Raw genomic sequence first — 14,816 nt, 5'->3', positions numbered from 1 at the left:
TATTGACTGGTAATTACTTCACTGTGTATAAGAAGCTAGTATTCAGAAAGTAAAATATTTAGGCATAAAAGGAAAGAAAAATGGAAAGAGCAAAGAAAATATACCACAAATTACCTGCTTTAAAATTTAACTTAACCTCCTTTAACCTATGATAGCAGCACTTTTTAAAACAAGGAAGAACCTAGGGATTCACAGCAATGGCATTCCTAAAGGAGGCCAGTAATTGTCTTGGAATGGTTACATTGCCATATTCTAAAAATCGATCCACCCAATAAAATCTAATAATTCTTGATAGGGGCTCACAGTGTACTCTATCATTTTCAATTAATTCAGGGGCCATTCTAAACCTATGTATAAGGATTTGTGTGATCTATCATTTCCAGTAATTCAGAAACTAGCCTTCTTCTGAAGTCTGTGTTCTGCATCTCAAATTAAGACACTCAAATTTAGACAAACACTTCTCAGTGTTTTGAAGCACATTTTAAATGAAATATTTATACTTAAATATTATGTGTAGTTCACACAGAACTGTGGGATAGTATAAAGATTATTTAAATTTTGGTAAAATTTATTAAGCTCCATTATCTCTTACTAAAAATTTCCCATGTATATATAAAAGCATCTTATTTATTGGCAATCTTTTTTGAGTTATACATTTTGAACTAAATTTTATGATGCCCATATATGTAAATACTTTAAGAGTGAAATGCAAAGAATGTATACTGGTTTACACAACACATATTTTTATTTCTTTAGAGAAACACCCTATTCTAGTTAGATTTTTAAATCTTGATTATATAGTCATGTTCCTTTCTGCTAAAAAAGGGAGAAATCTAAACTATGAAAAATAAGGAATACTTTTAGTTAAAAAAAAATCAAATATATAATTCATTATAGATGTTCTTAAAATGTAAAAATTGGGTGAAATAAAAAAAAACAATTGCAGGGAATTTGTTTATTGAGCATGAAAGTTAACACTTCTAAATAAGGTATTCACTTTGAATTTTCTTTGTCCTGTCAGTGGACATAATGGAAAATATTGCACAGAACTCAAGCATGGAAATAATAATTAACAAAATATCTAAACAAGTAACTGCTTTACATTTTTAAAAATTAATTCAAACAAAATAATTTGAAGTGCTTCTCTGATTTGGAAGTCTTAAAATGTTATCTCATGTTTTGATTTTTTTCTTCTTCTTTTCTTTTTTCTTTTTTTTTTTTTTTACAAATTGACACTGTACAAAGAGTTCAAATGGCCAGTAAAACTACTGCCTGAAAACTGTTGGCTTGAAGTAACAGAGGTATAATTTGAATTCACATCAGTACTTTTTAAAGTGGCAACAGTACAAGTATAGATCTTATCTAGTCTCCAGACCTGTTCTGGCTCTCCCTGGTCTGAGGACTGCTTTCTGGAAAGCCTCTAAAACTGCCACAACGTCCTATAAAAGTGACAAAAGTTGGCATGCTCATTGCCCTTGCTTACCTTTGTAACACTGGGCTAAACAGAAAATGGAAATACAGTCAACAGTAACTTGTACAGTAGCTAATTCTGGATTAGACAGCTTGGTAATGTTGATAACTATTCAGAGTGAGGTTCTCAGAAGAAATAAACAATTCACCCCAAATTAGGCCAAACCCTACATTAAGAGAAAACAATGCTATGAATGAACTGAATATTACAGCTCACCTGGGTCCTAGAACACCATGAACAATATAATGGACTATATATAACTTAGAATGTATTCTTACAGAGTAAGTTAATAGGGTTTACAGAGCAATGGCCTTTCTAAATTTTTATCTGATGTTTAAACTTTTGTGAGTGTTTTATTATTGTACCATATTAAGCCAATTCAATCAATAATATCCAAGTAGGAATAACTTCAGAAATGTCTTGAAAATAGACAATGAAAGAATCTTCAGAACTGAAAAGCAGGCTTTTGCTGTGAGCTTGCCTCCAAGCTTGGAATATATAATATTTATTACCTGAAATTCTCAATTCCTCTTAAAATAGAAGACTACTGGATGTTTAGCCATCCCATTTCATTCAAGGCTGGCTGGTCTTAAGGGACTGACTGCATTGTTACTAAACATGTTGCTATTTCTCATAAATACCGTTTACACTATATGTCACTTTTTTACTCAGAGTATTAAAATAACAAACATGGTCCTTTAAAGTATTCCACCTTAAGCTAAATATAAAATAAGGTAGTTTCATTAATTTTTTACTAATTAATTGGCTTAAATCTATTTATCAAATAAGAAATAGTAAACTTGGAAGTTTTACCCAGAAAGCAGATATATTCTGATTTGTTCCTACCATCTACTTAAAACAGTTCATCATTTTAGTTTAGTTTATAACATTTTCCCTGGACTAGTACTGCTATACCTCAGGAAAAGCCCCCCAACCACCCATGGAAATGATGCTCAACTGTGGTCTTTTTGAGTTGTTACAAGTTCTTTAGGGAAATCTAATAACTTAATTAACATCACCGGTGCTAGAAAGTTAACTGAAGAACTGATAAATAAGAAGTATAGTTTTACTGCACTTCACCTATTTTAATCAAAACAGGAATGGTAGGGTTTCCAGAGAGAATGCGTCAAAGATCAAGAACCAGAACACTGGTGAAATTCATTCATCTTCTCACACCAACGTTTTTCAGGATTATAACAGTCACGTATAGGTTTAAAGAATTTGAAATTTATAAATTAAAGTATGGAATTCAATGTAACAGGGAAAAGAAAAAAAGCAAAATATAGCTAATGGTGTCCAACTTCCAATGAAATTCCTGGGTAAGTATGGCTGCTGCTTTCTTCCAGTCATTTTTTCACATAAAACATTGGCTATGTCATAAGGAATCTCCTGTGCTTCTATCACCCGAGGCCTTCTGAAATACAACACATTTCCTTTGTGACTTCAACTCAGCTGAAGTGCCGAGCTAGGCGGGCAGATCTATAGTCAGCACGAAGTTGTACGAAGGAGTGAAGGATGTTCTTGTCCAGACTGGCAAGTTGTTCTCCTGAGCAGACTTGCTTTAAGTTATCTGGAGCAACGACCAGGAGATTGCAAAGTGCATGCAGAGTGTCAAAAAGATGTAATACCATTGGAATCTGAATTGAGAAAGCAAAAGAAAAGCATTGAACCAGAACAACTTACTTCCTAGTAAGTTCTGCAAATTCTTCTCACATACTGGTTGTATGGGAGACATTCCATATGTTAGAATTTTTAAAGCTTCTGAAGAGCTAAATCTCAAAGGTTTCCATAGTTAAAACTCTTAATAATCTTTGAAAAGATCCATATTATTCAATTTTCTCAATAATTTGTAATTTGATACACTAGAACTAATTATCATTAGTATAGCACCTTTAAAAATAACTTAAATATAAAAGAAAACTGATTTTAGAGGAACACACATGAAAAAAAGGGTAATTTCCTAATGTGTGACATAACCATAATTTTTCATGAATGTTAAAAGGCACCTGGATGGAATGTGCTGAAATATGACCTTAACTAAAATAAAACCCCGAGGGGGAAATGCTAATATTGGAATATAACTGGAATAACTGCCTTTAGGTAAGCTGTATTAGAGCTCTCCTTATGATGCCAATGAAATCACACACTTCTTAACAAGTCAGTATAGGTTTTTAATGGTATGGCCTGCAAGCTCGATATTTGTTTAAACGTACCTTGAAGTCTTTGGCACATTTTCTATATTCAGCTACGTCGCAAATTGCTAACATGCCACCCATACAACTATAGGAATATTGTTGAAGATGCTCATAAATGAGCCGATGAAAACGTACTCCAAGTTCCATCAGAACTGTGTCCACATTCTTCCCATCCATGGAATTTTTAATCTTCTCAACTTGTTTTCTTACATAAGCACAGACTTTTACACATGCCTGTAAAAGTTTTTCTACACTTATTATACAGATATGTGTATTAGCTTAGCAAAGAAAAATAGTTTTTCAATTTCCAAGTATAAGAGAAAAAACTTAAAACACAATTATGCACACTAATGATTGTTCAAGCTTTAATAAAGAAGATAATATATTAGCAAACTGAATAGTTCCACTCACATTAGTATACTGAATCAAAACATTGTTTTCATCTTCTGGCTTAAAATCTGTTTTCTTTTGTTCTGCAGCCAAGATATGCTTCATCTGTCCAATCATACAATTTAATGTCCTAAAGATTGAGAACACAAAATATATGACACATTTAATTTACTCAATTTTACCTTTGTATTATACTGAATTAAGTTAAAGTATTTAATTTCCTATAATTATAAAACACTTTGGTATTGGCAAACTAGAATTTAGAAAAAAAAAGTCATTTTATGACTTGATATCCAAGAGCTCCTGGTTTTATCATCTTTCTCCCATGAAAAGATCTTTGCAATCTACCAATAGTTACTTCCTAACTAAGGCTCTTCTAAGGCAAAGCCATACATAGAGAATCTTAAGGAAAGTAGAAGATAAAAGGCTTCAAAAGAATGGCTGTGGTAGTAGGCACATTGAGTCCCATAGTTAAAGGACAATCAGGAAGATGAACAAGTGCACTAAATCCCAGCTGAGAAATAAAGGCACTGGTTAGAAGGCACCAATAATATCTAACTTGTGTGATATTCTCCAAAAATAAGCTTATGGGAATAAAACAGACTACACTAATTTAGAGTTCAGTGGCTGCAAGCAGAGTGGTCAAAATTATAAGTTTTAGGTTAAATTTAAGGGACAGACCACATAATTAAGCACAACAATAATGAGGTCAAGTTATAAAATAACAGTAGACCAACATAAGATGGTGAGATTAGGATACAAATCATGGTCTTTGTACTTTGCCTGATATATGGCAAATACTTGATAACAGGGAGCTATACTAATTTTCAATCAATATAAGACCACCATCATCTGAAAAAAGAAACCTGTAAAGTAATAGTATTTATAGTTTTCAGTAAATATTATAAAAAGTTTTAAAATTCACTCAACAGAAGTTACATGTACAAAACCAGTACAACTACTAAAATATTTCATAGATAAGCCAGAACACACTACATGGAAATATAACAATAAGCACTGCATACCTTTGTTGTTTTAGCAGCACTAAGGATTGAACCAAGGGTTCTCAGATAATAAAGTACCCTTACCTGTAGATGTAACCAACTGTCTTATTAAATAAGAAACACAGAACCAATGTAAAAGAGAAAGCCAAGAGATCAGAGCTCAGAGCTAAAATCTTACCCTTCTTCTTTCGGTGCTCCTACCTCTCCGAAAGAGACCTACTTCCTGTGTGTATGTCTTTACATAGTCTTTCTGTTCTGTCTTCTCATTGGTCTTAAAGGCGTGTGTCTCCAATGCTGGCTGTATCCCTGAACACACAGAGATCTACCTAGCTCTTCTACCAAGTGCTGGGATTAAAGGTGTGCGCCACCACCGCCACGCTCTTGCTATGGCTCTGATAGCTCTGACCCCCGGGCAACTTTATTTATTAACATACAATTAAAATCACATTTCAGTACAAATAAAATACTACCATATTTCCCCTTTTCTATTTTAATAAAAAGAAAAAAAGCAAAAGGTTATAACTAACAAAAGAAAAACTATATACAAAAGTACAATAACTATATACAATATATACAAGTAATAAATTCCTAAACAATGTCTAGTCCATTTGTATTTGACAAATCAGAGAAAATAATTCCTTTATCTATCCTATTTTGGTAAGTCCAAAATGTATCTAATTCACTTTCTATTCTAGTTAATCTTCAACTATAACTAACTAACCTTCAACTGTAACTAACTAATCTTCAACTCCCTCAGAGACCCAAGAAGGAAATAATATTAGCTAACAAAAATAAAAAAAGAAGTGCATGCAAGCAACTTCCAAAAAATTACTGCAAGCTCTTTGCCAAGGTTCACTTTCTGTCCATAATTTTTCAATGTCCTCCTTAGTTAAAGGTACGACAATTTCTGCTGGGTCTAATCCTGCTAATTGACGAAGTCTCAATTTTCCTTTTTTCCACATAAGTTTTTAATTTTTCTTTTTTTTTCTTCTTCTTCTTCTTTTTTTTTTTTTTTTTGGTTTTTCGAGACAGGGTTTCTCTGCGTAGCTTTGCGCCTTTCCTGGAGCTTACTTGGTAGCCCAGGCTGGCCTCGAACTCACAGAGATCCGCCTGGCTCTGCCTCCCAAGTGCTGGGATTAAAGGCGTGCGCCACCACCGCCCGGCAAGTTTTTAATTTTTTATTTGGTTTATTTGGTAAAAATATCCATTCCAATATAATATCTCCCCTCTGCATTAATATTCCAGTAGAATGCCTAGAAGGTAAAATAACCAAAATGCAATCCAGCTTTGGATCAATACGATCCACGTGCCTTTCATGTACTTTCTTTTCTACCAAGGCCAATTCTTTCTCAGCTTCAGGTGATAATTCTCTTGGACTATTTAAGTCCTTGTTACCTTCTAACGTTTTGAACAAATTATTCAGTTCATCATTTTTTACCCCAACAATAGTTCATAGATGAGAAATATCTCCAAATAATCTTTGAAAGTCATTAAGGGTCTGTAGTCTATCTCTCCTAATTTGCACCTTTTGGGGTCTAATTTTTTGTAGCTCTATTTTATATCCTAAATAATTAATAGAATCTCCTCTTTGTATCTTTTCAGGAGCAATTTGTAATCCCCAGCAAGGCAAAATTTTCTTTACTTCTTCAAACATTCTTTCTAAAATATCTCACACTACATGGAAATATAACAATAAACACTGCTTACCTTTGTTGTTTTAGCAGCACTAAGGATTGAACCAAGGGTTCTCAGATAATAAAGTACCCTTACCCCTACACTATATCCCAGCCCCGCATCTCATTTTTCAAAGGAATTTGTAGCTTGTATAAGTGTGGTACAGAGGAATGGGGTTTAAAAAGTATTTCTAACTGTTTTGACTTGAAAGTATATCTAAGCACACTGACTTTCAAAACAAAACAAAACAAAAAACACCATGGGGATTAATAAAAATAACATTCTCCTAAAAATAAGAACAATATATTAAAGTATCAACTTTACTGCCAGAAGAGTAAAAATAAACAATGTTCATGCTGCAATGCAAATGCACTTCTACAATTTTTAAAAATGCAGGGGAAAAAAGAGAGAAAAACAGTTAACTTGCCTATCGATGCCAGTATCCAATTTCATCTCCATCTGCTCAATTATCTCTTTTTTTTTCTGGAGGCATTCAGATAATTTAGGAGAAGAGCTATTGTTTATTAAAGAGGAAAACAAACTCCAGTTAATAACCTACTTTCTATGTTTCTAATCTGTACATCATGAATACATATTTGTAAATACATTCTAACACCTATTATTTTCATTTGCTCACATACCCAATAATTACAAAATAAATCATTACATACAATTATGTACATTAGCATACCCAATTCATTCACACTAGAAAAATTAACCCATTAAGAGCAAAGCAAAGACAGACTTGTTATTCTGACCTCTGAGGAGATAGCACTTAACATCACCATGTAGCTTTGAAATTTTGATACTAGTTTCCTCTGTATCTAAATATCTGGTATAATAGTAAGAAAAGTCACAGACATCACCAAACTCTTAAGAATATAGTTAATCCTACCAATAAAAATGTGGACAGTAGTAAGTAAATCCAGTTTCATTTAGCTTTTTTAACTAAAAAGACACGAAAACTTAATAATATTTGTCAGCTTCTCAATTCTATTAAAATATTAGGGAATACACAACACTACAACACCTGTGAATTATGTCACCTGTGAATGTGACATAACAGCTCTTTGCAAAGTAAATCAAGAAAACTTCCTAAGCTGGGCTTGGTGGCTCATGTCTGTAATACCTGCCTGGGTTACACAGCAAAAGAGTACATTTCCTTTCCAAGTATGATTCAGGAATCACAAATGATCTGTGAACTTGTTTCTAGTCTAGACATGTCATAGCACTGTTTAAAAAAAAAAAACCAAAAACTATCAAACTCGATCATTTATCTGAACATTTCCTGCACAGATACTAGTGATAATGAGACAACTTTAGCAACACGTAACATTATATATTACTCCATTTAATTTTCAAATGCTTTAGAAGTCCATATAAATTGATATGATGATATGAACCAAATCTTGATGCTTTATTAAAATTTGTTCATTCACGTTTCTTGTATGTCTTTATAACAAGTGTATTGTGTCTATTGGGGTGTGTGTGTGTGTGTGTGTGTGTGTGTGTGTGTGTGTGTGTGTTACTTGGGAGTGAGCTCAGGACCTTGCAGATACTAAAGCAAGATCTACCACTGAGCTACATCCTTAACTTTAAAAAAGAACTTTTTAATTTTCTTTTTGATAGTATAACAATTACATAATTTCTCTAGTCCCTTTATTCCCTGAAAATTCCCCCTAAATACTCCTCCTATCCTTAGCCCTTAGGGAAAAAAGAGAAAAAAGAAAACAAAAACCAAAAACAAACAAACAAAAAAAACATCTTTTGAGACTGGGTCTTGGTTGTCCAAGCTGACTTTGAAATCATAATGTTGACTAGACTGCCTCAAACTTGAGATCCTCCTGCCTCAGCCTCCTGAGTAGCTAAGATTTCAGGTGTGCACTACCATGCCTGGTACCTAGCTGCACTAGGCTGGAAGGCCTTTTTCATGTTAGATTTCCAATTTTGGTAATGATAGTTAAAAACTTTTCAAATATATCAAAATTAACAGCACAGTGGGAAGAGAAAACAAGAATTCAAGGAATTCAAGAAAAGAAGAAAAGACTTATTTCAAACCTCCTGTCCTATTTGATGTTTTCATGAACATGTATTATTTTAAAAAAATAAAAATATAATACTCATTGAAATACCAATGAAAATATGACAATGCAACTAACCTTATTAGTGGCATAAGGTGATCATTAAACTGTTTGTCAAAAAGATGAAAAATAGTATTGGCCTGTTGTACAACATCCAAAAAATAGAGATTTGCATTCCTAGAATCTGATGATGGAATTCCTAAAATTGGAAGGCACAGATAAGTGAGAAGCAACCTTGAAAAACACTGGGCAAAAGAATGATTTTATATATACCACGCGAATAAAAGTAACTGACATTTAATAAATCAGCAATGGTTCTACAGAGATTTTGTTAAACAGCTTAACAAAATTCATCCAAAGCTATTTTTATAACCCAAAGTTAATCATCCTCATGGTTCATTTAGATGAACGGAAATGAATCAACACAGAGCCTGGGCTCTACCTTCTTCTTTCCCCAAACCTCTGACCATGTCTCATGGACACATCTAACCATCTTCCTTCTAACAGGTCTCCCTCCCTCTGACATGCAAGTGTGTTCCTTGTGGTCTTCTACTTCAGTTTTTACCCTCTACTCTACATAGACTCCTGTCAATGACACACTGCACTCATCCACAATCTCAACACCTCAGAGACGTGTTTCTTCAACATCTCCTACTATTCTGTGTGGTCATCAACCACATTCTGACACCAAAATGTGGAACTGAAACCTCTCTGGATCTGTCTCCTCCTTTCATAATGAGTAACTCACAGACTCAAGGTTCCTTGTTCTTTTTAGCTCTAGATGCCTGTGTTTCTATCCAGTTAAGACTAGACTAAGAAAAACACCCACAGCTAATGATAATATATAACCTTATAAACTGGAGTTCTTTATATGACGATTCTTCAACTTTACAATTGGAAAACAAAGGTGTTGTTTTGTACAAAAGAAACAATCGGGTGGTAGGAAAATTAAAGGTGCCAACACAAACATAATAAATTGAAGCACATGTAAAAAACACTAATCATAATAAAACATGGAAATTAAGACAGTACTCATGAATGTTTTTAACCAATAAAATATAAAAAAAATTGAAGAATATTTAGTAGCATATATAAAAATTGATATACACATATAAGCTAGAAGCAGCAGAAATTGTAGGGAACAAGCCTCTCAGGAAAAATGGTAAATTAATTTAAAATAAATAATAAATAATTTAAAGTAAGTTTTAAATTAAAGATTTAAGTAATGAAAATTATTTTAAAACATGTATACATAATATGCTTTGACTTGGGATTTTACCTAAAAAGAGTAAACTCTACAATGCTACTCCAGCATTATTTCTTATCACCTGGCTGAATTTTATGTAATCATTAAAAACAATGACCAAGAATACTAACTATATGAGGAATATTCCCCATCCAAATGAAAATTTCCTAAACATTTCCAAGTTCAGAATACTGCTAGTAAAATGAATAGGAAGGTTTCCATACTAGATAAACAATAAATCCTTCATATCAGATTTAAATTCACATTACTTTATCATCGTTTTTAATAAACAATTTATTTGAGTGTGTGTGTGAGAGACATGTGTATTAGTCAGAAGACTACACTCGGGAGTCAGTTATCTCCTTCCACCATGGGACTGAACTCAGGTTGTCAGGCTTGGCAGCAAGCAATTTCACTGCTGGGCCATTTTGCTGGTCCTTATTCTTATTTAATATCTTCTGTAGTTACCACATTTTTGAAGATTTAAATAATTTCAATACAAATGACCATACTAAGTCATTTACTGCCAGCATGGGTTAAATATTTGATGTCAATAGTTTGCTATAATTAAGTTAAAATACATTGTTACATTGTTGCTTATGAAGGTAATAAATGAGTTATGCCAAAGTGACTGATTTATGGCTAAATTTGGTTCATTACTAAAGGTTTCTAGGATGGTGTTCTACACAGGCAAAAAGAGACTTTTTGAACTGTAAATGCTTTCTATGTGCCAGAGTATAATGCTGGGGGTAGGGATACTGAACAAAATGAGATTCCAACTCTTAAGAACTTATAAGCTGTTGTCTCTACTTACAATAGTTTTACTCCAAATACTTAGTTTACTCACCACTTTAATGAGCTCTCTGATTCATGTGTCTTCTCAGAGGCCTTCTCTGACTACCCTTTCATAATAAGCTTTTGGGGGGCTGGCGAGATGGCTCAGTGGGTAAAGGTACTTGCTGCCAAGCCTGACCACATGAGTTCGATCCCTGGAACAAATATGGTGGAAAGAGAGAACCAACTCCTGCAAGTTGTCCTCTGACTTCTACATGTGTGAACACACACAAAGTAAATAATAAATAATGTAAAAGAAAAAGGATTTCTGCCTGTAAATCCTTCACTCTGCTTCCCCAATAGTATTCTCTACCCCTTATCCAGTTTTGATTTTACCGTACTTCCTAATAAGTTGTCCATTATTTTTACAAGAATATGAACCCATGATTAGGCATGTAAAAAATATGTGCTAAATGAAAGAATACTGACAGAAGACAGACATTAACAAATAGAAATGTCATTGTGGTATTATTATAAAAAGTAAATTTAATAATGAATAATGGATAACTACGCTGCAACAGGAGCACTACTACTTTATGTGAGGTGATCAGCACAAGTGTCTCTGAAAAGGTGACATCTTAGTTGAGGTCAGGTTAAAAGACAAGTATAAAGAGCCAAGGCAAATGAAGCATAGTGAGGAACACGTGGAACACACCACAGATCGCGTTGTTCTAAGCAGTTTGTTTTTAATTTCCCTCAAGAGTAATAACCACTAAGGAGTCTTCAACAAGAAAATAAGAATTAAGCTGGCTATTACACAGTAACTTAGGAAGGCAAGAATGGACACAGGAACCAGTTAGGAGATGACAGTGTTTAAGGTGGGGTTACATCAGTAGATGAAGCAAAGTAGATAAACAAGCTATATTTGGATGTATACTGACAGGATTTGCTGATGAACTGGCTATCAGCAATGAAAACAGGAAGGTTAAGCACTTTCTGGGTTTGGTAAATAACTACTTCCTTAAAATCTTGGGAGAACAGTGTTGGAGGAAGACAATCTGTTTGCTTTGTTATTTTAGGTTATTCAGAAATCATTATATAGTCTAGGCTGACCTCAAACTAATAGTGACCTCTGCCTTGGCCTCCTGCATGCTGGGATTGCAGGCGTGAACCACCATGCCTAGCTGAAGAGTTTCATTTTTAAAATGTTAAATCTGAGATACTCACTTAACAGGTCATGGGGTCAGGTAGTAAACCCAAAAGAACAAGGCCAAAAAATTTAATATAAATTTATTCCTTTCCAAATTTATTTTTAAATATTTTCTCTCTAAATTTTGTTACTTAATTCCTAAGCAGAATTATTCTTATCTCTATGTATGCTTCTTGACATTTTATAGCATAGAGCATTGTTATAAATTCTGCCAATATATTGTGCTGTGTTTTGTAGTCTATGGTCTTACTCCACTGGATGTAAACAATATGAGAGAATTATGCCTATGTTTAGTTTCCAGCACCTCACACATCCTAGCATTATATAAGCTCTAAATACATTGTTTTGAACTGAATTTATCACATAGAAGTCATACAAAACAGCATTAAGAGTACTGGTCAACCAAACAGGACCAAAGGCGTTTAAAAAGAAAGTATAGTATAAGTATACTTACCAGCAAGCCCCGTTTCTAAAGCATAATCAATATGCTCAATACATAAAAATTCCACAAGAATGGTAAAAATTCTAAAGGCATTCCTTGGTAAATCAGAAGGATCAGACAGCTTTAAAAACAAGCAAAAACAGTATTACTCTTCAAATCTATATTTTTAAAAAGCCAACTCTTAATAAAGCAATCCCTTTTGTGTAGAACACTATTTCAGGTAACAAAATGTCAGTGTTCCCCTCTGACTGTCCACAAAACAGTTATAAGGCTCTGGATTGGTCTGTAACTCTCCTGATCTAGAGCAGTGTTTTTTCAAATCTAGATTGTATGTAATCCATGAGTGAAATCCAATTATACTTTCAAGAGACACAGGCAGGCAGACACACACACACACACACACACACACACACACACACACACACACACACACACACGCATATTCTGCTTCCATGTGAGATGCATTTTTAACTATGGTGATCACAGTGAAAGAAGTTTGAGAGCCACTAACAAAGAGGGTTGTTCTAGTAAAACTCAAAACAAAACTGTAAAGATTCTCATGGAATCAGGATATGAAATCAATTAATATTCATAGTAAAATATAAGAAATCAAATTTTAACTCATCACATCTGGTGGAGCAAGACTTTAGAATGTTACTGAGCTTCCCTACATCTCATTTTCTTCATTTATTCGATAGTCTAACATTGACAGTATTTCACTTTAGTCTTAAGGTTCGAATAAAACAGGAAAATTGCAAAGTGTTTATAACACAGAACCTGATTTGCACTAAGCTCACAATTTTCACTTCAATGTTGCTGCTGCTAGACTAAAGAATTATTAGTAGTTACATTGAGAAAAATGAATTGTTCTTAAAAGGAAATTATTCTCAACTTCTTTGAACTGCTTTCTATTAATTATAAATTGCTTTCTGCCTCTGTCAAAGCTACTTACAGTATCTATTCACATGATTTTCAGGATAATGCTACAGGTGAGAATTCCTTATGCGAAAGAGTTAGGCCTAGAAGTGCTAGAGACTTTGGACTTCTTGGATTTTGAAATAATGAGGTATCTTAAGAGACTCAAATCTAATCATAAAATTCACTTGTTTTATAAATACCTTATATAGACAGTCCAAGGACAACTTAATACAGTATTTTTTACTAAAACCTAACCTTAAGGCCATGAGTAGAACTTTCCAATGTGCCACCATATTAGTAATCAAGAATTTTATATTCTGGAGTGTGAAAGATTCTGTATTTTCAAACCAAGGACACTCAACCCTAACGTAATAACGAGAGCCTGACTTATAACTGAGTTTATAAAGAATTCCATAAACCACTTTAAAACCCCAGTGATTCAATATCCCCATTTGGTACTAGACTTCTTAATCGCTACGCCAACCTTTCACTTTTACTAATCTCTCTACTCCTTTTCTTTTGTTTCTGGTGCTCAACAGGCGCCCTCACCTCCATCACAAATCATAAAAACTAAGCCTAAGTTTTCACCTTTCTCCTGCTTATAGCCCCAAATCCATGTATAACATATAGAATAAACAGAAAACTGATAAAAAATTCAAGAAGACATCAACGAATAAGATCTGACATTTATAGAATACTCAGTCAACAATGTGAAGGTACACATTCTCTCATGTATACAGAAAACCATCAATATGGGCTGTATGTTGCATCTCAATAAATTTAAAAAGGATTGACATCATAATGCAAAGTTTACCCACTAACTACAATGGTATAAAATCTAAAATCCAAATAACACAACTTCACAATCACTCTAGGACAAGAAAAAAAAAATCAAAGAGAAATTAAAGAGTATTTTGAAATGAATTAAAATACTAAAAAACTTAGTTTCAGCGAATGCAGTACTTGAGAATAAGGTAAGTAAATGCACACACTGGAAAAGGTCAACAAACTCAGCTTTTACATAAAAAAACCAAACCAAGACAAACAACTAGGAAAGGGGCATATAGCGCCTACATTGAAGGAAGGAAACAATAAAGAATAGAAATCAGAGCGGTGGTGGCACACACCTTTAATCACAGCACTCGGGAGGCAGAGGCAGGTGGATCTCTGAGTTTGAGGCCAGCCTGGGCTACAGAGTGAGTTCCAGGACACACAGGGCTACACAAAGCAGGTCTGTCTTGAAAAAAAAAAAAACAAGAACAGAAATCAGAGATATTTAAAGAGAGAGAGAGATTAATGAAACCAAAAAGTGGTTCTTGGGGGGAAATCAGTAAAAATAATATACCTTTATCAAGATTTGTTTGGAAAAAAATTTGGGAAACAAATACTGACGTTGGGAATAAAATAGGCA

At 33.7% G+C, this 14,816-nt stretch overlaps 1 protein-coding gene across 1 annotated transcript in view; it reads right to left on the bottom strand.

Annotated features, from left to right (window-relative positions):
• Positions 1-940: 940 nt before the first annotated feature.
• Exoc5 (exocyst complex component 5) overlaps positions 941-14,816 on the bottom strand; it is a 54,523-nt gene continuing 40,647 nt past the window's right edge. The window contains exons 13-18 of the mRNA XM_028873552.2: positions 12,500-12,608; positions 8,894-9,014; positions 7,162-7,248; positions 4,078-4,186; positions 3,685-3,900; positions 941-3,108 (exon numbers count right to left, since the gene is read on the bottom strand). Coding sequence (XP_028729385.1) covers positions 2,920-3,108; positions 3,685-3,900; positions 4,078-4,186; positions 7,162-7,248; positions 8,894-9,014; positions 12,500-12,608 — 831 coding nt within the window. The 3' untranslated portion in view covers positions 941-2,919. The remainder of the gene's footprint in view (positions 3,109-3,684; positions 3,901-4,077; positions 4,187-7,161; positions 7,249-8,893; positions 9,015-12,499; positions 12,609-14,816) is intronic.

The sequence above is a fragment of the Peromyscus leucopus genome, chromosome 9 (genome assembly GCF_004664715.2).
Source record: "Peromyscus leucopus breed LL Stock chromosome 9, UCI_PerLeu_2.1, whole genome shotgun sequence".
Classification (NCBI taxonomy): domain Eukaryota; kingdom Metazoa; phylum Chordata; class Mammalia; order Rodentia; family Cricetidae; genus Peromyscus; species Peromyscus leucopus.
Note: the sequence above shows the minus strand (reverse complement) of the source record. Positions and strands in the feature narration are given on the sequence as shown.